Source organism: Cupressus sempervirens, unplaced genomic scaffold (assembly GCF_028749045.1).
Source record: "Cupressus sempervirens isolate cs-2001-9-10 unplaced genomic scaffold, ASM2874904v1 CseChr00s100002_03, whole genome shotgun sequence".
Taxonomy (NCBI): domain Eukaryota; kingdom Viridiplantae; phylum Streptophyta; class Pinopsida; order Cupressales; family Cupressaceae; genus Cupressus; species Cupressus sempervirens.
In genome coordinates this window covers 4,129,457-4,156,254 of record NW_028322207.1, presented here as the reverse complement: position 1 = coordinate 4,156,254, position 26,798 = coordinate 4,129,457, and the positions used below count along the sequence as shown (strand labels likewise).

Here is a 26,798-nt window from a genome sequence, read left to right as displayed (position 1 = left end):
GGAAAGACACCCGCATTATGCAGCCCCTGCGTAATGGCCTCCGCCATTTTTCCTGCTCCAAGAAAACTGATCTTCATTTCTAACTCTGCCATCTCTGCTCTCCTTCCCGCTTGTATTTTCTTCCCTCGATTTCCAGATTTTTAAAACTCCTCGATTACAGCAGCAGATGCTCTTGTATCGTGTCCGTACTGATTTTTTTCCTTAGAAATAGTTTATTTAAAATGCATTAGATTCTTTCATGTTGCAAAATACCAACATCCCTCTGATAGATCTTCTTCGAATTGGAAATGCCATGAGATTGTTGATACAAACAAATCCAGCATGCAACATGCATTGGCAATCATGAAGCCTAGAAAATAAAGCTTGGTTTGCACATAGAGCCAAATTTTTGAAAAAAGAAACACGACCAAGATTGAACAGAAAATATGCTGATATCAAACAAACCTGGCTTTGATACCATGTTAAAACTAAAGTCCAGAATTTCATAAAGATAACCAGCAATAAAAGAGACAAAACTAAAACAAAGAACAGCGGAAATATCCTAGGAAAACCCTTCGAGAATGAAGGGAAAAATCCAGCCACACGACACAAAAATATCTTTATTGATAATGAAATGTTCAAGTGTACAGTGCCTATTGCTTAATGCGATATATATAACAATAGAAGAGACACTTCATATTATAATCGAAGGTCTCTTGAGTTTTTCATAACTCCTATAATTAATTATGGCTCTTGAATATTCATGCCTCAATGCATGTGAATGACACATGTCATTTACATTTATTATTACAAATTAAACTTAAGTGTCCTTTTCAGCTGAAGATGACAATAACAGTAATAACATCCAGATTTCGAGAGATAAAGATCTCTATTGCAGCTACAAACTTTAACAAAATGTAATCAAGCAATCAAAGATATGGTAGAAAGATTTAATGCTTGTGATGGGAGATATGAAGTTAGCTTGCAAAGTCAAAATGTACAATTAAAACTAGAGAACCGAAGGCAGTAATCCTTGACATGGACTAAGTGAACATCGATACAAGAAGAGTTGAGTTGAAAATGTAGACAAACCATGATGCTTCACTCGAAAACACATTAGTGGACTATAAAAATACTTTCCCTTATTTTCAAAGAAACAGCCAACATAGCAGATTTAGAATAAAATTGTTTACGTTTACACACGGATCTTCTAAATCGTTATTACGTCAATATGGCTGTTAATAAGCAGCTTATCCCGAAGAACCAATTTTAATTACTGTGCTTTGAAACATGCATCTGATGCTCCCGAGTTTGAATCACACAAGATTCAGAAATTGCTGTTTGTGGAATGGTTTGAATTCCTGATCAAAATTTGCTCTTTCTTGTTTTGTAAATTAATGGCAATGACACAATCATTGCTTGAAAAACCGGATCCAATGGATGTACTATCGAATTCATGGTATCATTTGAGGCTTTCAGTGAGGCATCCACAGAGAGAGTTGACATGGGATGCCATAATTTTAACAGCGGCTAGTCCAGAGCAGGTGGAACTGTATGAGTGGCAATTGAGGAGAGGCAAGAGAATGGAGCGAATTGCTGATGGTACCATCACAATGGTTGTGGCTGACCGCACAGTGCTCGCATTGGCTCTGGTGCAGCTTCACTCTTAGCAATTCAAGCCCTCACCGAGCACCTCGCCCAACGTGATGAACCCGAGGAAGGCGTATCTTGCTATAACTGATGAACCTCAGGAAGGTGTATCTTCCTATAAAATTTTGTGCTGAACTGGGAGACATCTTGCAATTTCCCACCTGGCATTGACCCAAGCTCTATACATTATTGGAAATGCATGTCATCGATATTTAGTTTTAATGACCCACCCCCTTTATTGCTCTTAAAAAGTTTATCTTTGAGCAGTTCTGAATTTTTTCAAACAGTTTGTGAGTGATCTGGAAACTTGGTTACAAACTGATTTTGTAAGCTGAAGTAGGAGAGACTGATGATGTTGGTGTTTACTAAGTAGTTTAGTTCAAGAATCAAGGGAAGTGTCATGTAACAATATTTTCACAAAATAGATACGACATTCAATAAAAATTCATAGAAGTTTACTGTATTTTATTTATTGGTAAACAAAAGTGGTAACTTTTCAGATTAATTAGTCATAGTAATGTCTTTCAAATGAATGTTGGTACTTATTTCTTACATGCCAAAAACAATGATTGATGTTGCAACACTAGAACAACTTTAGAACTTCTCTAGCATGTGTGGAGCCTCTAAACCCTGATTTAAATACTCCAAGGACTGATTGGAACTTGCGCTACACATCATGGCTCTAGTACAGCGTAATGGCAGCAATATGATGGCTGTAAATGACTCTCAAACAGACTGCAGGTCTAACATTGCCTCTGTTGTTGATGGTTGCCCTACAACAACTTCATTATGTCCGATTTATGGCTAGAATGGTACTGCTGTAACACTTCTGAAACCTGTACAACATCTAGGTGACAACTCTAGCTTGTACGACATTAATAGTATCATGTATCACAGCTAATATGCAGGCATATACTTTCAGATGTTGGTCAACTCAATAAAATACTATCATAGCCATTGCCTTTCCAATCCTAACACCGATCTTCAGATTTCGGCTATCAATTCTGTACTGATACAGTAGTGATTATGGTTTCCCTTGACGTCTTAGTGGATTCAGACTGAAAGCCAACTGATTCTTGGTGTCTAAACATATTGTGTGGAACAAATAGCGTGATTACCTTCCAGTATAATGAAGACTTCCAAATGCTAGAAATGTTAGCAGACTTACTTCGAAAATGGAGCTGACTGAAGCCTGACTTCTCTTGCCTGAGTCTGAGCACAACTTTCAATGAGATGCTGGGGCTACATCCAACTTCGCAAACATCTTGAGGGGTTTTGTCCTTAAAGAGTAACCAGTCACATTTAAGCAACTTTTTTGTTTGCATAATGATATATTTGATGGTAAGTAGGAGATAATTTCCACAGCTAGTCAAATAGTGATATGAATATTAGGATTTAACTGTGTGATTTTGAATCAAACTCGATGACCCATGTTTCATGAGTAGTGATTCAACATGAATCCATCTCTCATGAGAATAAATGGAACACTTAGCACTCATTGGATCTAGGTGATGCTCACAGGGGTGAAGCACCGGGACTTCCCGGGAGGTCACCCATCCCAGTACTACTCCAGCCTGAGCGCGCTTAACTACAGAGTTTCCTCCATAGTTAAACCCAAAGCTTGCAACCCCATTTGCAAAACCTTCACCAAGTGTTGTGCCTTATGAACCATTCATTAGAAAGCCCCTTAAGCTCATCAATTGATAAGTAGGAGATAATTTCCACACTTGGTGAAGGTTTTGCAAATGGGGTTGCAAGCTTTGAGTTTAACTATGGAGGAAACTCTGTAGTTAAGCGTGCTCAGGCTGGAGTAGTACTGGGATGGGTGACCTCCCGGGAAGTCCCGGTGCTTCACCCCTATGAGCATCACCTAGATCCAATGAGTGCTAAGTGTTCCATTTATTCTCATGAGAGATGGATTCATGTTGAATCACTACTCATGAAACATGGGTCATCGAGTTTGATTCAAAATCACACAGTTAAATCCTGATATTCATATCAATATTTGATGGTGTCAATCCCAATGTAGCTCCACCTTTTATAACCACGATATGAGGGAAGACAAACAACTAGGCAATGTGGGATAAAAAGCCAATTTCATCTTTTAGTCACTTAAGTTACTTTTGTCATAAAGTGACTTTAAATCATAAAGTAACTTTATATTTGCACTTTATAATATTAAAGCGACTTTATTATTATAAGTTACTTTATAACTTTATAATAACATTAAAATATTTAAATAAATCACTAAAGTCACTTGAACTTTAATATCTCTTGAAATACTTGTCTGATTGCCATGCTGTCTAAAATAGGAATCTCTCCTCATAATTCCTCATGTGATCAAATACACTTTCTAAAAATAGAAAGGGTCCATCTCTATTACTCTTGACTTACTATACATAGTAAGTATGGCAAATGGAGTCCAAATGATATCGAACAAAGGCCAGATCCATAAATCCCTGAATGTTGGAGATGAATCAATCCTTAGTAGACCCTCTAACTATCCTCATTAGCCTACGAGGATCCAATATTAGGCTAATCCTTGAAATTTTGATGCTAGCAACAAATGGGGACATTACAGTCCTCTCTTCTCGAGATTGCTTGCCCTCAAGCAATCCAACAATCACAGTGAACTCCAACATCCACTTGGATGCCAAATGAAGTGGTATGTGACACCCCTGTTAACATTGAACCAACTGCATACCACTAACATCATCAGAACCAACAACATAAACTGCAGTCTAGCACTCAAAACTTGTGCTAATGATGTTGGAGTTAGAATATCACCAGAAGAATCCCCCAAGAAATATCTTAATCCTGGTCCCCACCCATATAATATAAGCTAGACTAGAATCCTGATAAACAATCCATTGAAGAGACGTAGCTACAGGAGAACCATGTGCAGTCATGCCAACTATATCGACCATATGTGTAGCCACGTCAAAATTTGTGGACACAAGAACATTACCAATTGCCGCAACACAAAACTCTATCTTTACAGGTGGTGAAAACTAAGCCCAACTCCACTCAGATGAGTGATCAACATCAATCTCAAACAACGGATTTTCATAAGACAATATTGCATCCATGAAGTGAACATCAACACTTTGTTGATCGGTAGTATAACATGACTCTACCACTACATTGCTCACCTCATCAACTATAACAAGTGTACTATCATCAGAGCATACATTTACAACCGCTTGCATATTGGTAAACTCCTCATTGGATGGCTCAACCGACACAAAAGTGGTTGCTTATATGATAGTATCCTTGCATGCTCCTATTTCCTCTATCACTGCATCACCATCAAATACATGATACGGGGAACTCATGCCAATAATTGCATCATCTGACTTAACCTGACATAAGTCCTCATCACATTCCACCTCAATTGTACCCAACTCATGTAGTGTCTCATAAGAATTGTCCCGCAAATTTGAAGTCGCAACTGTATCATCACGTTTCGCTCTTAGAAAAAGTGATCATTGTCTGCTCAAATCTCGGCTTTGAAATGAGTTGGGTCATCCATTTGACATCCAACTGTTTCACAATACCTTGTATCTCAGAATCTCCCTCCCTTAGCGGAGAAGTACGCCCTTTGTTGAATACCAAACCTTCTGTCACCATCCATAATGTTGGAAACCAAGTCCTCTACTTGTGGGTCAAAAGAAAAGTGATGAGCACTCCTCATAGTGTAATGCCGATTAAAATTTCGAATCTTTGTCAAGGGCTCATCATCATCAAATTGGAAATTAGAAGGTGGCTCCAATCTCTGACTTTAAACTATTTTGCCACATCATCACGTCCCTCATCCTCAACCGTAGAAGCAAACTCCCCACCAACCACAATATGTAACTGAACAAGGTCTGGGGCTGGTGTTGACTGTACTCGTTCTAACTCCATGGTAACCTCATCCAACTGTGATTGTGACTCTTCAAAAGCCAACTGAGTATACTAAAGAGAGTCCACCGTCACCTCAAGTTCCCAGGTGAGCTAAACCACCTTTTCTTTCCCTAACAACGTCTCATTGCAGGTGCTACCTCACTCTAGAAGGTAATCTCTGTCATCAACTAACTGAGAGTAACTATGCTTCAAGATCCCAATAGTCTCTCAAAGCACATGAACCTTTGGTAGGGAAATACCACTATCACCATGCTCATCTAACATAGGAGCACCCCAACCAGATGTAGCTAACATATAACGAATAGCATCATAATGATCGAGAGATGAATAAATGTCACTATCATTCACCTTCAACTGATAAGTCACATGATGCATTTGTAACCTTTGACTCCTATGCAAGCTCTGTGTCTCACTAACTGCATTGTGATAGGAAACTGAATCAGAACTGTCCACCACAAGATCACTCATACATGTGCTATCGCCCTTGCACAACTCTGCGTCTGAGATACAACTACTATGTACCTCAAACAACTCCGAAGAAATAGAAGCCCTCACAATATCAATCTCCCCACATGTGCCAGCTTCCACCTCAATAGTAAGATCCTGTAAACATTGATCCTGGGACTCATCCAAAACCTCCTCAGAGTCATCACCCAATATCTGACAAGGGGTATCATACTCAGTGCAACTCATAGCATCATCCAACAAATCATCAGAGGTGTCCATATTGCCTACATCCCCATCACCTAATAGAGCCTCAATTGTCGTCACTTGACTTTGCACACATGCCTTTATGCCAGGCTATGAATCAATAACGCTAGAGCATGCACCCACATTTACTGACTCCGCTATAACACTCAAATCACTAGCATCGCAGCTGGGTGACTCCATATATGCATCGGTCTCACCTAGGGAAGCAATTGCCTCCTGCATTGGAGTAACACTATGACAACTCATACAAATCTCCAATAATGATTCCCTCCTTGAGAGAGACTAAAGTATAAGTAGTAACAACTGCATCAACCGTCTCTACACTAACTACAACAACCCTGGGGGCCTCAACGTGTTCAAGCTTAGTGCAGCTATCCACCAAGGGTATAAACACATCTATTGATCTCTGTGAAATGGGTCCATCATTAACATTGCAGATAGGACTAGCAGGTGTCGTACTAAATACAGGTACATCTGCATCATGGACACTTGTTGGGGAAAATTCAAGTTTCCTTCCCTGTAATCTCGATGTTGGCCTTCTAAAGGTAGAAATCATATACCTCGCTGTCCTCTCAACTGTCTCTAGATCCGACAAGCTCTCCGTCAACCTATGTTGATGAAGCTTAAATTTTTCCATACTCTCCTACAAAGCATTCATTTTCGTACTAAATTCCTCATTACTCCACCTGCTTCTAGAATTACCAGTCCTCTTATGTCTGTCCATAGGGAAAAAAAAGCTAGAGTGCTGCTCACTCCAAATGCAACAGCAAAACTGAAAATAAAATAACTTACTTACCCCAAAGGATGGCAGGAAACTAGGCTCTGATACCACTGTAATGACCTACCCCCTTTATTGCTCTTAAAAAGTTTATCTTTCAATAGTTCTGAATTTTGTCAAACAGTTTGTGAGCAATCTGGAAACTTAGTTACAAACTGATTTTGTAAGCTGAAGTAGGAGAGAGTGATGATGTTGGTGTTTACTAAGTAGTTTAGTTTAAGAATCAAGGGAAGTGCCATGTAACCATATTTTCACAAAATAGATATGACATTCAATACAAATTCATAGAAGTTTACTGTATTTTATTTATTGGTAAACAAAAGTAGTAACTTTACAGATTAATCAGTCGTAGTAATGCCTTCCAAGTGAATGTTGGTGCTTATTTCTTACATACCAAAAACAGTGATAGATGTTGCAACACTAGAACAACTTCAGAACTTCTCTAACATGTGTGGAACCTCTGAACCCTGATTTAGCTACTCTAAGGACTGATTGGAACTTGCATTACACATCATGGCTTTAGTACAGCGTAATGGCAGCAATATGATGGCTGTAAATGACTCTCAAACAGATTGCAGGTCCGACATTGCCACTGTTGTTGGTGGTTGCACAAGAACAACTTCCTTATGTCCGATTTATGGCTAGAATGGTACTGCTGTAATACTTTTGAAACCACAGCATCTAGGTGACAACTCCAGCTTGTACGACATTAATAGTATCATGTATCACAGCGAATGTGCAGGCATACATTTCCAGAAGTTGGTCAACTCGTTAAAATACTATCACAGCCATTGCCTTACCAATCCTAACACCAATCTTCAGATTTCTAATATCAATTCTGTACTGATATAGCAGTGATTATAGTCTCCCTTGACGTCTTAGTGGATTCAGACTGAAAGCCAACTGCTTCTTGGTGTCTAAATGTATTGTGTGGAACAAATAGCGTGATTACCTTCCAGTATAATGAAGACTTCCAAATGCTAGAAATGTTAGCAGACGTACTTCGAAAATGGAGCCGATTGAAGCCTGATTTCTCTTGCCTGATTCTGAGCACAACTTTCAATGAGATGCTGGGGCTACGCCCAACTTCTCAAATGTCTTGAGGGGTTTCGTCCTCATGAGTAACCAGTCACATTTAAGCAACTTTTTTGTTTGCATAATAATATATTTCATGGTGTCAATCCCAATGTAGTTCCACGCTTTTATAACCTCGATATGAGGGTAGACACAAACAACTAGGCAATGTGGGATAAAAAGCCAATTTCATCTTTTAGTCACTTAAGTTACTTTTGTCATAAAGTGACTTTAAATCGTAAAGTAACTTCATATTTGCACTTTATAACATTAAAGTGACTTTATTATTATAAGTTACTTTATAGCTTTATAATAACATTAAAATATTTAAATAAATCACTTAAGTCACTTTAGCCCTAATATCTCTTGAAATACTTGTCTGATTGCCATGCCATCTGAAATAGGAATCTCTCCTCATAATTCCCCATGTGACCAAATACACTTTCTAAAAATAGAAAGGGTCCATCTCTATTACTCTTGACTTACTATACATAGTAAGTATGGCAAATGGAGTCCAAATGATGTTGAACGAAGGCCAAATCCATAAATCGCTGAATGCTGGAGATGAATCAATCCTCAAAAGACCCTCTAACCATCCTCATTAGTCTACGAGGATACAATATTATGCTAATCCCTGAAATTCTGATGTTGGCAATAAATGGGGACATTACACTAGTGAATTATTAATGTAACATTTGTTCCATCAAACTTTGTAAGTTTTGAAGCATTGTAAGTTACAAGAGAGGGTAATCATTATAGTGCAGAAGGTCTTGAAATGGTATTAGTTGCATTGATTATACAGTCCTAAGTGGATGTCACCTATCGGGTTGTCTGGAGACTCAGAGAATAGTAGAGGATATTCTCCTTGTTATCGCAGTATATGATCAGTTGAGTGACCCTTCCATTTGATTTGAAGCATATAGTCGTATATGATAAAGGAATAAGACCTTGTAATGAATATTTTATCTAAGCATTATCAATAAAATATTATTAATAAAGCACCTTTTTGGTAGTGAACTGGATTCACCGAATTCATGCAAACTAGGGTTTTATGATGTTCTTTATATATGCCTATGGTTGGAGTATCGACTGACGTTTTTAGAATACAAAAAAAGATGGACCATGCTAACATCTCTGAGGTGGCATCAAGATGATTTATCTAAATACGATAGAGAAGGGAAATTAGACAAAGTAGTACCCGATATAAATAAAGGGAGACAAATTGTGATCATTAAAATTTTAAGGGTTGGATGCGATGCCACATGCAGATTTGAGACTGCTATTAATTGAGTAGCATGTGGATGAATAGAAAGGTGGAATGGTTATAAGAAGTAGAGGCTGCGAGCATGGACCAAATAAAGGTGGGTATGAGGTATGAAGTTATACATTTAGTTCTATATGAATATACAATAAAGGTATGCATTACTAATAATGAACATCTCAAAATATTTGTTCATATGTTTAATATGACATGGATATTATAATTGGAAGTATAGTTGGTAACAAATTGTATTTATATTATATATGAATACATATATGCGGAACATTGTGAATTAGTTAACATAAATAAGTTCTATAAATAATGTTTATTTAAGAAATGATTGATAATTTATGAGATCAATCTAATATCTTAAGTATAAAGATGAAAGAAAGTTACTACATTAACAGTGATGAGGACAATCAAGGATGTTGATGTATAGATAAGTATATATTTTTTGAATTTTGCAATTATCTATCCATTGCAGTGTTTCTCTTGTATTTGTATATGTACTATTAAGAGCTATGTGTGTTGATCTTTTCCTTTAAGAATGTTATTACAGGAAGAGAAAAATTGAAATTCAGAGGGATACTGACATTTGAGGTAACCTTAAAAGAGAGGGAGCATATAGAGGATATGATACAGTCAACTTTTGGTGATCTTGATCTTATTAATTCAGAGGGAGTAAACCACATTGTAGTAGATTGATTAATGATATAAATTTGGAATACATAGATTGCAAGATGTGCGTAATATAGGTTTAATTAAAAGATCAAACAAATACTTTGTATGAATAGAGGAAATTTGAGTTGTTGTGAGACGTGAATGAAGCTTTTAAGAATATATTTGAATCATCTACAAGTCTCTCTTTGATGAATGAAACTCGATATATGAGTTGTAGATTCATACATGTGGTACAATCATACTTAATCAAGATATTGGCATATTGTGGATGAGTTTGAGAAAATGGAAGGACATGTTCGCTTCTACTATTAAGGTAAATGAATGTTTGGACCTTCAATGGATGAAAAGAGCAAGTTGGAACTTAGAAAGGAGTTGCCATATTCAACAATATAAGAATGAGTGAAAATTTTACATTGTGGGGAGAATAATAATCAATGTTCCATTCCCACTTGAACCTTATTTAGAGGGGAGATGTTCCATTCTTAAATAATTAAAAAAGACAATTTTTGAATGTTATGTGCAGATAAGTATTCTTATCTTTTACATTTATCTACTCTTTGTAGTCTCTCTTATTTGTAATTCTATATATACTATAAGAGTTATTTTGCTTTGATCTTTTCCTTTATGTTTGAGGATATTCTTACAGGAAAAAAAGGTTGGTACTTTACATATGCTACCTAGTATTGTGCAGACTCAATCTAATCATAGTAGCTCCAAAGATCCTGATGATCAACATGGATAAAATGAGGCTCTTGAAGCAAACATCTTTGATGATTGAGATTATGAGATTCTTCTACATTAAGAGGGAGTATGACACTTCTTCTAAAGCAACGTGGGAGGTTAGAAGATTGATACTCAGAGGGAGTCTAGAAATATATGACTGCATGATTTTGATGGGCCTACTCTTGAGTGCATCATGAGGATAGTTGATATCAGATTCATAGTGAGTCTGACACAAATTCTTGGGGGGAGAGAGTCTCTAAGGGAGTAACTACTGGACTTGACTTCCTAGGATCATTGTTCAAAGGGAGAATTTTGAAGTGTAATCCTTTGTAAATGATATCTTCTCTATGAGGAGAAGTTCGAAGTGAAACTTCTTGTAATAGATTCTTCTCTGCGAGGGACAATTGAGGTGAAAGTCTCTGTACCACCCTTTGACTTGGTTCATGGTGGTTACTATTTCGCATATGATATGTAATGAAGGTGACAATCTTTCATTGACATATATATATATATATATATATATATATATATATATATATATATATATATATATATATATATATATATATATATATATATATATATATATATATATATATATAGAAGGTAATTATTGTAAGATGACAATCTAATAAATGGTAGACCTGTTATCATGACAAACTTCATTAAGTTGTCCTAGAGTGATGAAAGTCATGATAACAAATGTATCATAACTGACTTCATTAAGTTGTTGTCATAGAAAGATTAAATTTTTGCAAATGTGCGTTATGCAAGGTGACGACTTTATCAATAGTTGATCTATCTCCTAACACCAAAATGTGTTGGAGCAAGTGTTATTATGGTTCTTTGGGCCAGAGTTTGCTAGACATCTTGATAACCAACTTATCATGGTTCTTTGGGCCGGATTTTGCCAAACACCTTGCTAATCAACTCATTGTGGTTCTTCTGGCCGGATTTTGGTGGACACCATGAAAATCAATTGTCATGGTTCTTTAGGCCGGATCTTGCCGGACACCATAACTTAAATCTGTCATAGACCACACTTAAAGTTGTGTTCAAATCTTGTATTATAATTGCTTAAATTCTGTTTTTTGCTAAAGAGGGAGTGTTGAGAAATATAGCCTTATAGTGAATTGAATATCATACTGAGATGATATCTTTGCATATACTTGAGAGCATAATGTGTTCCATAACAAATCCTCCCTAGCTATGAGGGAGTGTTAAAATTATGGTTACAGTTGGATTTATTAATATAATGGTTATATAACTATAGCACAATATTGATAAAATATAAATTATATATATAATATTATAATTATTATATTACATATATATATCTTATATAACACATATGTTATATTGTGATTTATATTATTAAATAATAATGATTAATCATAGAGATATGTCTCTTCATGAGACATGTCTCCTACTCTTATATTTATAAGAGATTGGGATCTGCATTTGGAACATACCTATAACAATGGTAGTATAATTGCATTTGCAAAAACTGATCCATGTTACTTAACATATGGTTGGAACCACTATTTTGCAATTGATCCCAAAATTGTTGGTTGCAAAATATCAACCCAAAAACTTAGTTGCCAACCTTCATTGGTGTTAAGATTGATGTGTTTTAGGTCAGAGGAGATTAGAGATGGATCAAAGGTTCATAGTATGACTTTTTGATTACCTGTAGAGATGATATCATGATGGTGTCATATTAAGATGAGGATTAGAAGCATTAAGATTAGAATCAAAAGCATTTTGATAAGGATTAGAAGCATTGAGATTAGTATTAGAGTTATGACATTGGTGCTAATAGTGGTATAATACTATAGGAAGTTATAGTATCTCAACCATTGCTCCTAGATGAGCAATTGGTGCCACAAAGGTGTTTGTAAATTGTTGAAGTAAGAAATTATAGAGATGAGCTTGTTGGTTGTGTAGGAGAATGCTCCATTTTATTCCACATTCGATGCTATGGTCTTGTGGTTTTGAACATACATTGTATGTGTTGTAGATGTTGCAATTCTATGCTTTTAGTTCCTTGGTGTTGCCACAAATGTCTTTGGGGTATGTAGTGGGTTGGCAGTTTGGTTGTCTATAAGAATTGGTCCAAAAAATGCTCCAAATTGATGTTTCTATTATTGTGGCTTGGCGGGAATGCTTATGAGGTTTGTATAGTCTCTTTGTTCAATTTTTTGGTATGAAGTATACTACACGTGTGTTATGGTGATGTGTTTCCTGATTGGCTTTCTTGGCTTTCCTGTCATGAAGAGGTCTATATCATAATGGTTGTGGTAGTTTGGGTCAACATGAAAACATGAAATATGCATTTGGGAATGATGTTGGGTGTCCAAAGAACATCACTATGTTATTTGCATGGTAATGGTTGTTTATTTTAGTGCTACATTGTGTTTGGAGTTGCTGTAATGCCCTACCAAGGGACCCGAGAGAAAAACACAACTATTGTGAGAAAAATAGAACAAATTTTTTAGTCATAAAAATGCAATACATACATTACATCATTAATTCTTTTAACATTGAATGATCTGATACATTTCATTAAATGCAGATATGAATATTAAATATTAACTAAACAACCAAGTTCTCATGGATCCTCTGACATCGCTACTAGCAATGCATACATGCCAAATAATATCTTAAAACATGGACTGTGCACAAATAATCATAATGCAACAATTGGATAACCTAAAGATTATATAATTGAAAACCCAAAATATATGTACTTATCCGTTTCCTTATTAACATCACAAATAAACAATAAATAGAAGTCTGCTTTTACAAATTATAAGTACTCGCTATATGATGTTTACATAGACATTTCACTTTTCTGCCTTCAAGGTGTTCATCATATAATATGAATATATCAATGATACATCATCATGAAGCCGCACAATCAAATACCATAATCCATAGAATCCATCTGGCCACAAGAACATCAATCTGGAGGAGAATCTCACATAACATAGAATGATCATTCAAAGCTCATGAATAACTCTGATAAAATACTTGATGGATAAAAGAGTTTCCAATGAACCATGTGGAACCTTGCGGCTCCACTTGCTTGAGCTAGGAGATAACACAAGGCCCCACATCAGGTCCAAACATAAGCAAGGGAATAAAATCGGTAAACCCATCTAGGAAAAGACACAGGAATTCACAAAACTAACCAACATAATGCCATAGAACGATCATGAACAAACATCTTATACTAGAGGCAAGTTTAACTACACAAGGGACTCCTAGGGTACAACCGAAAGGGTGTCATCACATGGTTGCCTGCTAGTGCCACTCTGTGCCTCTCTTCACCTAGTGCCATGTGGAAACGATCACGCACTGCCAGATCAACGCCCCATGGACCAACATGCCTTCTCAACCCATCCTGAACAAAAGAGTGTGCATCTCTAGGGATGGGTGAGGCACCATTATCTTTTATTAATGTGAAATCCCCAACCCAGTTAATTTGTTATCACATGATTAAAAACTCCACAAGGGGTTACCTAGGACTAGCTATTTTGGGGTCCGACCCCCATTGCGAGCCACCCTTTACACTATGTTCCTAGCAAGGCCCTTCTATGCCCCAATCCTAAAATAATAGAACAAATAAAGAAAAATATCAAATAGAGCCATATAAAATTATCATAATAAAAGAAGCCATCAAGACTACCGTTGGAGCATAGACACAAAATAATCAAAAAGATCTAAAATGCTAACTTCACAAGAGGACCCAAAAATCACCTAATCATCATAATGAAAAGCACATAGGAATTCTCTTGGGTCCAAGACTTCCAAAATTGATATATATATATATATATATATATATATATATATATATATATATATATATATATATATGGTCATATTCCAAGAAAACCATTAAACCATAAAAACCGTAACATCATTTTTTGAATAAGACCAAGTCAATGTTCCACAAATTCTAATAATCAACTCTTGAGGAACAAGTCTAGGACCAACATGCAACCTCAATTATGCACATAGGCCCAAAAAAGAAGAAAAATATCAAATGTTCATCAAGATTGATTCCCACAAGAATAACAGTATCAAAAATTCCAAGCCTCTAGTAACCTAAAAACAAAAACCCCAAACACAAAAACTCGCACCAAACAAAGAATAAAACTACTATAAGTCCAACTAAGTCAAACACTTAGAGGAGAACTAACAGCCAACAAATTTGAGCATCTTAACTTATTAGGATATGCCAAGTATAGTACAAAAAATGAGCTAAACCATCACACATGATTAAGGGTCATAAGATCCCAAGTCTCATTAGAACATAAGGATCCCAAAAACTAAACCTCTAAAACATCAAGCAATCATAACTTAATATTTCATCAAATGAAATGACATTCTTAATACCATTATACCTAGACATACAAAACTAAGGCAAGAACTCAAAACTACTAAGCATTTGGCATATAACTCCTAACAATATCAACATATGGAATCTACAAGACTTCATTAGTAATTCAATGTGGAGAGTATTGACTACCACCAACACAATTAATCTAGTGTAGTAAATAAAGAACTTATGTATTTACATCACTTGTACTACACATACTAGCATCAGCTCATTTTTTTAAAATATTAGTATTCATATAATTTCACTTTGGTGTTAAGAATACTTATAATTTAATAAATTCCTCAAAAATATTTTCCAAGAGCTATATACTTCCCAATTGATAAAATAGATCTGAAATTAGTAAATTTCTAACTCATTAGCTTAATTTCTAACTAATAATAAAATGTACTATTTTAAAACAAAAGAATTGCAATATCAATATCCATGCTAAATTAATTAAAAACTAATGATCCCTTCATAGAGTATGGATCAATCATGCAAATTAAATTAGTAACTAATCTCTATTAGAGAAAACAAATCCAACATAATCTTTTCTTTGTATATATAAATAATTCTGCCTCGTAATAATTCCAAAATATAAATCACAAGAAAATATCATTTAACTTTCCTAAATCACAATAAAAATATTTTAAAGATAGCAAACCTAATAAAAGAAATCCAACTCCTATATTTATAGAAGAAGGAACAAGCTGAATCTATATCCTAAAATTCACAGTTTTTCTTTCGGTAAGATACAAAAAAATATAAAGGTAGCAACTTCAACTAATACATGGCCTTCTAAGCCCGTGGAAAAACAGCTTTACAAAAACTAAACAAAACTTGAATAAAAAAAATCTTTGAGATTAACTTCAACAATCCAAGTTAAAGGTTGATATTATCTAACTTTCAATAGCAAGAAAGCTCGCACAAAATGATGTTAAGATTGATTAAGAATAACAAAAGGAGGCAACAGGTGATTGATTTTCAAATAATATCTAAAGTAATGCATGATCACAAGTTGACCGCAGAGAGGGAATTATTAATCAGTAGAAGAACTATTGAAAGACAATGAAAGAGGGTGGAATAACAAGAAATACTAAAGTGAGAATCGCATCGCAGGTAAATCAAGATTGGAAAGCGGATACTAAAATGATGACAAATTTTAAATGAATATAATCAGCTGAGCATTTTGAAGGATTTTGCTATATGAATTTATGTTTTTACTATTGAGATCAGATACAGATATCATTCTTTGTTTTTGTTCTGTTATTATGTTGCCAAGTCTCTTTGTCATCATTTTAACCAAATCTGGAATTTGATTTACTAAAATCCATTCATGGATTTGTAAGGAAATGTTATATGTATGAAGTTAATCTCAAGTACCTTGAGGTGCATACCATAAAATATTGCAATTTTCCTTCTTTCCTTCCCAAACACCAGATGCGTAGCATTCCTATCACATCCATAGGCCTGCAATTCTGATTTGGGCACTTTCATTCTGGTCTCTTTGCACAACGCCTCAGTCCATACTCTCCTTTGTTGACGCCAGCATCTCCCTTTTCCTAAACTAATGTCTTTCCCTTCCAAAATTTTTCATGCATGCCCTGGGTATTGGGTGCTCTGCTATCTAGTATAATATACCTTCATATTTGTCTTCACATGTTGACAATCTTGTCTCAAATAGTGTGTGTGATCCATCTCTGCCATACGCACATGGCTGGAACTCCCTCCAAACTTTCTATCAAGCACATAAGCACCCTCCGTTTCCTCTTTTTCTTTGACAGCGTAAAAATGAAGCTCCTAAATTAAGGCACCCTCTTCAACCAATATGCTATGTTTGACAGAGGTGAGCAGCTGAACTGAATCGCTGCCTTCTCCAAGAATTCTTTCATGTGTTTCTCTTTCAAGAAAACTCAAAACGCCTTTCTCTTTATTATTTTTTTAATATTTTTGTTTGAACTTCTGCTTCCCTCTCTATATGGCTATCATGTTTCCTTCGTTTGCCTTGAGCATAACGTTTTATTCTGATTATATGGTAATGAACTAATTATTAATAAATACATTAAATAGTGCTAATGTTAATGTTAAATTTTACAGTTTTTATTATCTCATTGACCTTTCTACTTGATATCTATATATTTCTACTTACGTCGTTTTAATAATAATAGTAATTTACTACAGATATTTCGTGAGCATTATTATTGTTATAACAAAAACTTAATATGAAATGTATGATTAATACAATATTTAATAAGAATTTCAGCTAAACTATCATCATCAATTTATTGCCTATGAGATTAATTAATGACAGTATTATCGATATTATCACACGTGGATAATCTGCTTAATCTGCTTAATTTGTTAATTTGTTAGGAATTGCTTTTGTCGACTTCATGTTGTCGTATAATATCACTTGCCAAAATCATTAACATTATCTTTGTGTATGTTACTAATAGGTCAATACTTATTCATTAGCAGGAGAAAAGGGTGAGTAATAATTATAGAAGTACAAATCCTTAATACAAAACACTATAAACAATAATTCAGAGATGAGTCCGAGTACAATAATTGACCAAACCAAAGGGCAATGTGTCAACATGCTTTGCCCAATAGGGATAACAACATAAGTAACCTTAAAATTTCCAAACAATAACATCTCACACATACACCTGAATGAACACAAGCAACAATTGGTCATCACAAGTAAGCTAAAATGTAAGAATCAATAAATGTTAAAAAATAAGATACATCTGAATACACATCATTATTCATATCAAACCTAAGGTCTTGGCCATGAGATTGCCAGGTAGGAAGGGCATTATTTTAGTGTAACTTGTGGATGTCTAGCCGACATGGTCTTTGTTCTTGGTTGCACTTTACATTTTGGGTTTACACTAGCATTGGAGATTGTGATGAGTTGTTTTGAGGCTATGCTATTGTTTAGGGTTATCCACACTATGCCTATTTAGTTTGATGTTGTGTTTTTGGGTTGACTGTTAAATTGTTACATGCTACTTCCATACATTACCTTGTTGCTGACTTTGGAGGATTTGCGCCAATATATTTAATGTTTGTGGCTTCATTAGAAGTTGTAGTAAGACAATCTAGGTCTTCTCTCCTAGTTTGGATTACTTTCACCACATTGTGGTGTTGAGGTCAACTAATTGAGGTCATTGCTTTAGGTCGTCCTAATTGATGTTTTCTTGATGGGATGTAGACATAGATGATCATATCATTTGCGAAAGGTGTGGATAATAAAGGATGCAAGATTAAGGAAGCAAAAGTGTAGTGAAGTTGTGGGGCCAAATTGATGAATGATTACTTGCGACAACATGTCAAAAGCATCTATATACAAAGGAGACTACCGGAAGCTATATGCAGAAGGCTTATATCTTATAATTGACTATCATGTATTCTTGGCAGAGATGGCGAGTCTCCTCGGGAGGCCCTTTGTATATCGCAATATTTTGCATATATTGTGAAATATTCTTATTGTGTTTTTCCCTCATTTGGTTTTCATTTAAATTTTGTGTTTTCTTGTGCACTAGTGTTGATTGCTTTATCTTACATCACTGCTGATTAAAGTTATATGTTTTGGAATTATTAAAGTAAAAATGGATTAAGATTGTTAAAGGCCGATTCATCTCCGCCTCGCTCTCACTGTGTTTTTAGAAAGAGATGTAGTACTTTACTTAACACTTGTATGGTACTATGAAGAGCCTATTAAAGGCTATGATCAACTACATGGAGGTCAATTACTCCCTAAAACTATATGACAGGAGACACAAATAACTTAAAGCCCATAGCTAGGTTTGTTTTGAGACTTTTAATCCTTTATTACATGCTAGCCTCCTTACTAAAATATTGTTATTGCTTTTCTAGTATGGTATGTAACCTTGAAAAAATGAGAGGTGGATTTTTTGAGGACATTTCTTTAGGCCAACCTAATTGATGTTTTTCTTCATAGGATGTATATACAGATAAGATAAATTTATGTCCAACAAGAGACCACAAAGAGGGTCTAAGGGACTTCCAAGGAACAACCAAAAAATCCAACCAATAGTAGGCACACCCAAACAATGCTGGATGAAAAGAGAAAAAACCAACAACAACCAAAAACAAGCAAGAAGAGAATAGAGGCGATCACTAGCAACAAGCTAGGCATCCCCCACCACTTTAAAGAAGTCTAGAACAAAAGGATACACCCAAGGGCAAGAGAAAGGCCGCCACTGCTATTGGGAGGAGTTGAAGGTGGATGATTGGTGCTGAAAATAACTCCTACGAGGCCTCACAAACTTGGGAGTACTCAAGGGTAGGGAGACCAAGAGCCGGGGAGACCGCTGAGAAGGAGGTGATGAGCTGATCAGTGGTCTATCACAAGGGGGTTTTAGTCTGCAAGGTGTGGTCTTGAAGTCTTGTGGTCTCTTGAAGGTAAATGGCAAGGCAACTTTGATCGGTAAACTCAAACAAAAAAGAGAGAGCCCTATACTCTCTAAAAAGATATCAAAACCTCTCCCTAACCACATAGTATATGGGGCACCAAAAGATAAAGTGCATCTCTGTCTCAAACTCCCCCATGTCACAAAGCCAATAAATCTGATCTTCCTAGCAATCAAATGATCACTCTAGATAGAAAGATGGTGAGAGCCCACCCTGAATGAACCTAAGGATATATGAAGTGTGTGAGTCCATCATCAAGAGAGGTATAAGCACAATAATACCTTCATATAAATCAAGAAATTACTGTGTAGAAGGCCATCTTGGGCTGTATCCCCCCTAGGGGTTGATCCAAGTCATATAAATATACTGTCTATAATTGTCCATTCTAACATGCCCATTTAGCTCCTAATGGTAGGGGAACAAATGAGTGGGCGCATCCAAAGAATACTGTAAAGGAGGAAGGCGGTCAATCTCGATCCCTGTCAACCTTAGTAAACCATCACCGGGCCCAACCAGTGGCGTTAGCGCCTATAATCGCTTCTCCAGAAGGTCAAATTAGAGTAACTATGGTGTCCCTCAATAGATTCGGCAAAGCATTGAAGATAGTGGAGGAACTAAACCATTGAGAAGATGGCCTCGAGACTGAGAGGGTGTGCCTCAATTTCGGCTAGAATAATATTGTGAGGGATAGACCAGTGACATCTGAAAATGCACTTGAGATGAAGGGTTTGAATCCTCTCCATTGAGGCCCAATTCGAGTCAAGCAAAGAAGGTCCCCAAACAATAGAACCATAAAGCATCATAGGTTTGATTAGAGTATCCAAGTAGGCCATCTTGGACGGGGTGTGCAAAAAATGATGCCATAAGCGTTGTCTCTCAAGCAAGGCAAGGGACTCGTACCCCTTGTTGACATGAGGTTGCATTGTGGGTCTCATGTTGAAATGAGATCCAAAGAACTTTACTTGATCCCCAGATATTTGTAAGAAGAAGACAACTCCACCTCCAAACCTTGGAAGAAGAAGTGGTGATGAGATGTCTTCAAGCAATTGAAGACCATCACCCATGTCTTGCTCAGGTTAATCAATAGTTGCCGCAAATCACAGGATGAGGCCAGGCTATCAAGCATCTATTGAAGCTAAAAGAACCATGTCATTCACGAAAAGGAGGATGGAGATCAAGTCCTAATGTGAAAGGCACCCATCATCCTAGAGCGAGTGTTCTTGAAGGAAGGTCTCAAGCTCATCGGTATAAATGCCAAAAAAGGTAGGGGAGAGGGGACAACCTTGCTTCATTGATGGTGCTCTGAATGGGGTCCGAAAAACCTTGCTGAGTCCTGAATCTGCTAACCACACTCTTATACAATATTATGATGGCCATCAAAAGAGTCTTTAAAATCCGTAAGTCCCCAAGTCTCTGAAACAAAGCTGCCTTGGGCGCTGAGTCAAAGGCCTTGCAAAAGTCTACTAAGCAACAATAGACTTTTGTTGAGTGCTGCCCAACCTTCTGAATGATGGCCTGCAATGTCAGAGTGTGGTCCATAGTCTAAAAGTCTAAATTAAAACTAGCTTACACTGTAGCCCTGAGGTGGCGCCGATCCAACTCTTTGGAAAGAATAGTGTGTAACACTGTAGCATAAAGCTTAGCGAATGTGTGTCGAACCATAATAGTCTTGTAGTTGTTGGGATTAGAAGTTGGGCCTGATTTGTGGATCATGATATGCTGCAGTCAAGAAGGCGGAAAATCAAAGCACACCACCCTGTTAAAGATGTAGTGAGAAAGGGGCCCATAATAGTGTTGTTGAGTTTGAATAGTTATGCTTGGAACTCTTCCTCATCTGCAGCTCTACTTCTGCTTATAGATCTTGGTGGAGATGCTGAAGATGTGATAGTGTGGTGAGGGTGAGGGGGAGGGGGGTTTGGAATGTGTGGATGTGAAGGAAGTGAGATTGGTGATGCAAAAGTGTGTGGTGGAAGTTGTGGAGCAGAATTGATGAATGATTGTATGAGACATTATGTCAAAAGTATCTACATACTGAGGAGACTATTGGAAGCAATGTGCAGCAAGTTATATATTGTAATTCACTTTCATGTATCCGGCATGAGATGGCGAGGCTCTTGAAGAGATCCTTCTTTGTGCATTGCTTGGAGATAGCGAGTCTTTGCAACAAGTCATTTGTATCCTGCCATAATATTATTACACACTACCCCCATACTAAATATCGTTGCTGCCTTTCCAATATGTTATGAAACCTTGAAAAAATGATAGGTGGTTGCTTTAGCAAATCGAATATCTATCTATCTATATCCAAATCTTCTAAATACCAAAATAAACATATCTAGAATGAATTTCAATTCTACATGGCACAAATCTCATACCGAAATACTGTAGAATTAAATGACATAAACATTCAACACAAGGGTTAACTTTGTTTCAATCTTCTAAATGGGTTTTCATCCTTGAGTTTGGGTTTTCATCCTTGAACTCAAGAGCGAACTTAGTTTAATATCCCAAATAAACGAGTCTTTCAGAAAATGTTCAAAATGAGCCCTCTTCCCCCCAAATCCCCTTCTCTAAGAATTTTTCTTAAAATGTAATATTATTATTTGTGTCCTTTTATTTTTCCTTCTAGATAGTGACTTTACACTCCTTTAAAATAATTAACACAAGTTGTCTTGCAACTTTTACTTTTTTGAGAACTTGTTTTTTTAAATTGGTAAACAGTAGCCTTTTAAGCTGCCAAACACCCACCAAAATCAAGCTCGCGAGCACAATGTTCCAGTAGGGGTTTACAACCTTGGTGAAAGCCTCACTAATGAAGTGTTTCTACCGCTGCTCTATATGGGTCGCACCTTATTTTTTGACAACTTAACATTCAACTATTCAACCTTTTCTTTTCCTGCACATTCACCCAAAGTTATGGAAAATTCCGAAATATCAAATTAAATAAAATAGGAATTCTAACCATGCCAAAATACTTTTAAGTTCTCAAGAAACAGAGTTTATGAAAATTGTTGCTTTCCAAAAATAACTAATTTCTTTTGATTAACTAATTTTTGAATGGTGTTTTCTTTGGATTGCAATGGTAGTGTCCATTATTTTTAGTAAATTAATTAATACTTCTTTGTTTAGATTTTTCTACCATTTACCACTGTGATTCACTTTGATTGTCGAATCATACTTCCCTTAGTGAAACTTAAGATTCGATTTTTAGGCAATTACTTAAGTATACAAATGACTATGTATTAAGGCTATGCAATTTAATGATAGGTGTAAATCAATGTTGTTTAAACCCCGTATGTTTTCCTTCCACTGCAATATTTGTATTGCCTATTTTTATTTTCATTTGTTCTGCAGGTAAAGAAACTTTTTTGTGGTACAGTTTGTACATTTTCTTTTTTAGATATTGATTTGCATGTGTTTTAGTTTATCATTTGACATTGATCCTTCTCTCCACGCAGTGGAGATCAATTAGCGGAGAAGAACTATCCATGCTTATTTTATCAGGGCACTATATTGCTATTGCATTAGTTGATAAGCACAAGCTCAGGTAATTTTGCATGGCTATCTAATCTACAATTTATTTTTTATACATATAGAAAAACTTTTCTTGCCTCTATATTATATGTATCGCTTTTCAGTTCATTTTTAATTTTGAATGCTATTGGGAGATATCAGCAAGTTCCACATAAGCTACTTCTTTTCAAAATATCGTAATGCTTAGTTCTAGCACACAGAGTTTGCATATCTCTGAAGCTAGCTTGATTAATTTTAAATATCTGCCCTTTCCGATGCAGAATATATTTTAAATATTTGCCCCCCTGCAGAATATATGTGCTTTTCTCATTTTAGACACATTTTGAAATGTTTTTGCTTAAAAATGTTTTGTTGTTTGACTTATTTGACCATTTGGATAATTGGGAATGTTCCTTGACATTGTTGAATCCACTTCTACTTGTATTGATATTGTTTAGCCTTGGATTTGGTCCCAATCTACATATAAGTATGCCTATGCAGTTTAGGGTGACCAAATGCTTTTAGGACTTTTTCTTATTGCCCTTTTAAATATTTTTAAAATTTTTTTGGGGCCTAGCATCTTGAGTACCCCTGTTTTCAATCTGATATACTTTTTAGAAGTTTCAAGTTTTTATTTCTTTTTGTATGCTTTGATTATATTTTTTTAACTTCTTATGCAGAGTAAGGGGTTAGAATGTTGATTTTTTTTAGTTGTGCTGTATTTGTAATATTAGGTTGTTTAGGTTCATATAGAGTGATTATTAATTCTTGTTCAGTTGCCTCAACTTTGATGTATCATAACCTATTTGGTGGCATACAACATTGGCTGAACAACTTTCTTGGTGGTAGGGTTTATCTTTGGTGTTGTTGCTAATGTGCAAAAGAGTATAAGAGCTTGTACTTCTGAGTGAAAGGTCACTTCTATGCGATTAAGAGTTTGTTTTGGGTGAAATAAAAAAGTGTTTTGGAATAAGCAAATATTCAAGAGGAGGATGACGTGGTAAGCAATATATCAAAGTAAATAATACAGTTTTTTTTGAGAAAAGCTTGCAAAAGCTCCTTAGTGGCTCATCACAACCAGGTGGCCTACATCCTTGTTTGTCAATTTCACCATCTTCTAGAGAAGAGAACTTTTTAGCTTTGCATAAAAGAGGCCCATTGGAATAGGCGTTCAAGAATGAAGCAAGATAGATAGTAGATTTGAGAATTGCTTGTTACATATATGACAATGGACTTTCTTCCATCCTCATGAAGTTACCATGTTGGTGAGATATTAACATCCCAAATTTTGGCTCAATTTTAGTTCTTTTATAGCCATCGAGGCTTCATGTGAAGTTGAGTGATTGGTTAAATTAGTCATTCGTTATGGTTCCATGTGAAAATGATGTGTTGGTTGTTCGTTATGTTTTCATGGGAAAATGGAATATTGGTCAATCATTATGGTGATATACGAATTGGAAATGGATGACTAATATGTTCATATTCCATGATAATTTTGACTTCGTAAAATGATGAGCAATATGTAGTTACCATGATAAATTTTTACTTGTAGGAATTCGGTGGGGGGGGGGGGAAGCATTGCAAGAGAAGGAATTGTGCACGGGGGCCCCACCCATCATTGGGCAAATAAGTATGAGTCCTAAACCACCATGGCTAAGGGTAACAACTAGGCAAACAAGGTTAACACCTTTAATAAAATAATAAAAGTATTCACTTGAGCATGTAACAAACTAAGAACAATTGTAATATATACAATAGGGATATCATTACAATAAAATATAAAGTGTAAAATTATTATTTCCACCTCATGTCAATGACCTAATTATTATTCTCATCCTTATGTCAACGTTTTATAAAGTTATTCTTATTCCCAACTAATGTCAATGATTTAATTCCAACTTTCAACAATTTTATGATAATATTTGTGCCATCGACCCTTTACATTTTTTAGTGGCCTATTTTGTTTTTCGAGCCATTCCTTTATCGGCCACCTTGTTAAGGTTCTTGAGCATAACTTATTTTGATGCCAACTGTTTTTCTTGATCGTAACCGCCATTCCTTTATCGGCCACCTTGTTAAGGTTCTTGAGCGTAACTTATTTTGATGCCAACTTTTTTTCTTGATCATAACTGAGCATGCATTTCTGCAAGAGTCAAGCTCATATATGCGATGGCTGGATATCAAGAAGATGATTCTTATGAGCGAATTCCTCTTGATGTACCTTCGACTTACTCCTTTGCATTTTACCGTCTATAGCAGCATTGAGCTGCATGCTTTTTCACTGAAATTTCTATGCATCAGCTATTGCTGATTTTATAGTGCTGTGATTAAGCATCAAAAATTGATCATGACTGACTGTCAATACAGTGCCAAGATTAAGTATTGAATTTATCATAACCGGTTGTCAATACAATGTAGAGATTAAGCATTGAATTTATCATAAACGACTGTCAATACAGTGTTGTGAATCATTATTCTTGGAGATTGTATATTGTATACTTCATGCTTGGTGGTTGCCGTAAGTCCATTATTATTTGATTGTTCCAACCCCAGCAAGGAGCTATAATAGGTGGTTCAACTCTCCAATAACATAAGGAAGGAGATAATACTTTCACCAAGTCGTACATTCTTCCAATTGCTAATTTCCAATCTTTATTTATAAGGATTTGGAAGCTTGGCTGGAGGTTGATGAAGTTCTTTTGATAATATAGTTATAGCCTAGCCCCAAATGAATTGCCATTTTCTCATAGGTCTTAGTAACATCATGCATAACAAGTCTGAATTCTCCGCTGCCTCTGTGAGAATGTATTTTTTCCAGAACTTTGTTTGTTTTAGATTGAAATGATTCTCTATCTAGTGTAGACTTATATTGGGGCATTTCTCTGTATGCATTTCTTGACTCTTATAGAGTCAAGAAACTATTATCAATATTTAAAGAACTACTTTATAAATATCTATTATAAGTCCATATTGGGCAGAGAGTTCTATGTAATGTCCCCTTTTTGGGACATTAGAAAAGTTAGACATATTATATATAATATTAAAATTGACTTGGAGAACATGGACTCAAAATATAAAAGGTCAATTTAATATTATGAAGTGGGCGAAAAGGATAAGGAGAGATAAGATGAAAATTTAGGAAGGGAGTCGAACAATCACAGTTGTAAGTATAAAAGGAGAAGAGACTCTTTCTTTTTGGCATGCTTGATTTATGATTTAGATTTCAGTTCTCTCTTGTGAGAGATATTTAGGAAAGCTTTAGCTTTTAGCCAGTGTGAGGACGTAGCTTCTCATGCTAGCAGACAGTGGACGCAAACCCATTGTTCGTGGAGTCGCCAATTTAGGTGTCTCGTATGCGCTTACAGGTTCTTCTCTTAGTATTCCAATCTGACTGTAAAACTGTGTTTAAGATTCGATTCTAAATGCTGGTTATTGTATTGCTGTGGTATAATGCAATAACATGTTTGAGGAATTTTATGAGAAATTTTTGGTTTTATATTGTAGGTCTGTAATGCATTTTTTATATGCTTGAATCCTCAGTATCATTTTGAGGAAGAACGATTTAATATTTGTTGGAGTTTCTGCTGGTTTCTATTGTGTTTTGTAATACATCTACATATGTATACATTTTGAGGAAAAATCAAGTAAATATCTGGTTTGGGATATTTCAGTAGTATCATAGCTGGTCTTTTCTGACA

The 26,798-nt window shown here is 35.7% G+C and overlaps 1 protein-coding gene across 1 annotated transcript in view; it reads left to right on the top strand.

Moving 5' to 3' along the window:
• Positions 1 to 26,798, top strand: part of LOC149527837 (guanylyl cyclase 1) — a 247,302-nt gene that overhangs the window by 80,393 nt on the left and 140,111 nt on the right. The window contains exon 6 of the mRNA XM_089812105.1: positions 23,046 to 23,134. Coding sequence (XP_089668231.1) covers positions 23,046 to 23,134 — 89 coding nt within the window. The remainder of the gene's footprint in view (positions 1 to 23,045; positions 23,135 to 26,798) is intronic.